Source organism: Camelina sativa, chromosome 2 (genome assembly GCF_000633955.1).
Source record: "Camelina sativa cultivar DH55 chromosome 2, Cs, whole genome shotgun sequence".
Taxonomy (NCBI): Eukaryota; Viridiplantae; Streptophyta; class Magnoliopsida; order Brassicales; family Brassicaceae; genus Camelina; species Camelina sativa.
The window spans coordinates 15,795,148-15,798,846 of NC_025686.1; the positions used below are offsets into that span (position 1 = coordinate 15,795,148).

Sequence of the window (3,699 nt, forward strand, 5' to 3'; positions counted from 1 at the left end):
CATAGCTAGGCCCGGCCAAAGACTGGCTTTTTGCATATTAGTCCAACTCTATATTTTTATTAACAAGAAAAGTAAACAAAAATGAACCTTTACAAGTCCAATACTCATGAAGCTAATGCATCTTCATATCATAATTAGATGAATATCTGTGCTATGCGCGGTCTTATGGCTTACCGTTTTTTAAACAGTTTTGCTATTAATTTAATTTTTCTATGTATAATTTATCTACTTTTTAATTGTGGAAATCTTGAAAAAAAAATTTGACTTTGATATGTTTTAATACTTCAAATAGGTTTTTTCATTTTGCAATTGAATTATTAGATACATGTATAGACAACTTTGTTTTGAGAGCTAAACATTTTACAATTCTTGTCTAAAACTTCTAAAAATATAATCCAAATGAAAGCTTGATCTAAGGATGCATATTTGTAACAAAGAGTTTTTTAGCTTCTCAGTTATATATTATGAAATACTAACATTTTAATTTATCAAGATTGCAGTTTGGTTAACTCTTTAATAGATATAATTAAGATAGACATCTTCCTTTCATGTTAGCTCTTCAATTTCTTAAATATAACTTTAGAATTTTGTTCACATGTCAACCCAAATTAAAAGCAAACATATTTAAAATTAGAAAGGAATTTGAAACATCTTCTATGTCTTTTATTCTTTTTTCATATCACAAACAATTTCAATATTTATATAAGAAATCTAGAGAGGCTTAGAACATGTTGATGCATCACCAAAAGATAAAAATGTATCGAGAGTAAAACCAAAGATTTGCTTCGTCCTCTTAAAGTAAACCATGAAAACATAAACATATAGTTTAGGCGCTAGAATTTTCTCAAAAATTTTGAAGGGTTGTAGCAGTGACTGGGAATTTGGTCAATATTGTAGAGAAATTCATGAAAGTTTGTCCTTAGAGAAATAAATTTTTATATATGAAAAAGGTTGGAGTTTTGTTCACTATCGAATGAAAGATAGTTAAATCAATGATATAATGTTGGTTGAGGAAAATACAGAGAAAAAAAAGAAGAAAATTAAATTAAATTCTAGAGTTATATTCAAGAAATTGAATAGCTAGAAGGAAGGGAAGTTGTCTATCTTAATTATAACCATTAAAGAGTTAACCAAGCTGCAAAAAAATCTTTTTGATAAAAGAGAATTTAAGAGTCCATGGTATTTAGTTGAGAAGCTTAAATACAAATATTTCTAAATACCTAAGTTTTAGACAAGAATTGTAGGATGTTTAGATGTTGTTATCTACCAATCAAATGTGAAAATGAAAATCTTTTTGATAAAAGAGAATTTGAGAGTCCCATAGTATTTAGTTGAGAAGCTTAAATACAAATATATCTGAATACCTAAGTTTTAGACAAAAATTGTAGGATGTTTAAATGTTTTTATCTACCAATCAATATGCAAATGTATGATTCTTTTACTTCCTTATAAAAAAATATGCTAATAGTTTTCGTCTACAAAAACACTTTAGAATAAGATTTAGCTTTAAACAAAGTTTAGTATTCTTTGCCTCCTCACAAAAAAATCTTAGTTTTATCTGTTAATATAAAATTTTTAATCTTTCAAATGTGAAAATATAAGAAGCAAAAAAGGTATTACAATAAATGTATATATATAGATATAAACAAATCCGCACGTAGTGAATAAAATACATGAATAAATATCTTTGCTTTTAATGAGGATAGACAGGTGGTACTCTCTCCACTGCTGATGTGTCACTCAGATGGAGAGAGTTGGTTATCTTTCATAATATAGATTTGTGATGGTTTTGTCTATGGAAATTCAAACTTGTAATGATTTGTTTTTTTACTATATTCATATTTTATTTTTATCTAAATGCTAAAGAAATAATATGTCTATAAATTTTTCAGTATTAGTCTATTTTATATTTATGTTTACACAAATCTGTTCGAGTTGTTAAGGATATATTTGAATTTGTGATGAATTTGTCCATGGAGGTTCAAACTTGTAATGATTTATTTTTCTGACTATATTTAATTATATTTTTATTTTTATAAAGAAATTTATTTGATTGTAGTTAATGATATTGAAAATGGCTTATAGTTTGGTTTAACCCTACTATATTATAGTTTTGGTGGTGGTGGTACATCGTGACCTTTTCCTCGATCGCTAGGTCCACTTTTATAGCTTCCGTAGATTGTATCCATCGATACTTTTGGTGGTGGTGGTACATCGTGACCTCTTCCTCGATCACCAGGTCCACTTTTGTAACTTCCATAGTTTGTATCCATCAATACTTTTGGTGGTGGCGGTACATCGTGACCTTTTCCTCGATCGCTAGGTCCACTTTTATAGCTTCCATAGATTGTATCCATCAGTACTTTTGGTGGTGGTGGTACATTGTGACCTCTTCCTCGATCACCTGGTCCACTTTTGTAACTTCCATAGATTGTATCCATCAATACTTTTGGTGGTGGCGGTACATCGTGACCTTTTCCTCGATCGCTAGGTCCACTTTTATAGTTTCCATAGATTGTATCCATCAGTACTTTTGGTGGTGGTGGTACATCGTGACCTCTTCCTCGATCACCAGGTCCACTTTTGTAACTTCCATAGATTGTATCCATCAATACTTTTGGTGGAGGTGGTACATCGTGACCTCTTCCTCGATCATCAGGTCCACTTTTATAGCTTCCATAGATTGTTTCCATCAGTACTTTTGGTGGTGGTGGTGGTACATCGTGACCTCTTCCTCGATCCCCAGGTCCACTTTTGTAACTTCCATAGATTGTATCCATAAATACTTTTGGTGGTGGAGGTACATCGTGACCTTTTCCTCGATCGCTAGGTCCACTTTTATAGCTTCCATAGATTGTATCCATCAGTACTTTTGGTAGTGGTGGTACATCGTGACCCTTTCCTCGATCGCTAGGTCCACTTTTATAGCTTCCATAGATTGTATCCATCAGTACTTTTGGTAGTGGTGGTACATCGTGACCCTTTCCTCGATCGCTAGGTCCACTTTTATAGCTTCCATAGATTGTATCCATCAGTACTTTTGGTAGTGGTGGTACATCGTGACCCTTTCCTCGATCGCTAGGTCCACTTTTATAGCTTCCATAGATTGTATCCATCAGTACTTTTGGTAGTGGTGGTACATCGTGACCCTTTCCTCGATCGCTAGGTCCACTTTTATAGCTTCCATAGATTGTATCCATCAGTACTTTTGGTAGTGGTGGTACATCGTGACCCTTTCCTCGATCGCTAGGTCCACTTTTATAGCTTCCATAGATTGTATCCATCGGTACTTTTGGTGGTGAAGTCAGATCTCTCACATGGGCATAAGATTCCAAACACATAAAACAAATGAGAAATATGACAAATGTTGCCCGTGCCAATCGAGCCATTTTGATGGAGGCAACAAGAGTAGGAAAATAAATATTTTTGTTACTATGAAAATGAGAGAAGGGTAATACAATGTTAAGATGATACAACTAACACAATGTGTGTGTATATATATATATATGTGTGTTTATGATACTATTAGGTATCTCATCAATATAATATTAATTTTATTTGGATGTTATTTAATTTCAAAAAATTTTATTTTGAATTTTAATTCATATATTATAAACATAACAAATTACATCCTAAATATATTCTAGTGTTTTAATTAGTTACATTTTTTTATAAAAAATACAATGATAAATCATAAAT

General features: G+C 31.6%; 1 protein-coding gene across 1 annotated transcript; it reads right to left on the reverse strand.

Moving 5' to 3' along the window:
• On the reverse strand, window positions 1,988-3,445 carry LOC104725939 (formin-like protein 20). The gene has a single exon (XM_010444694.1). It carries the CDS (start codon window positions 3,387-3,389, stop codon window positions 2,106-2,108), a length of 1,284 nt encoding a protein of 427 aa, XP_010442996.1. The 5' UTR covers window positions 3,390-3,445; the 3' UTR covers window positions 1,988-2,105.

Excerpts from the sequence above, each read along its gene's own strand:
- LOC104725939 (XM_010444694.1), bottom strand. The coding sequence starts at position 3,389 with ATGGCTCGATTGGCACGGGCAACATTTGTCATATTTCTCATTTGTTTT.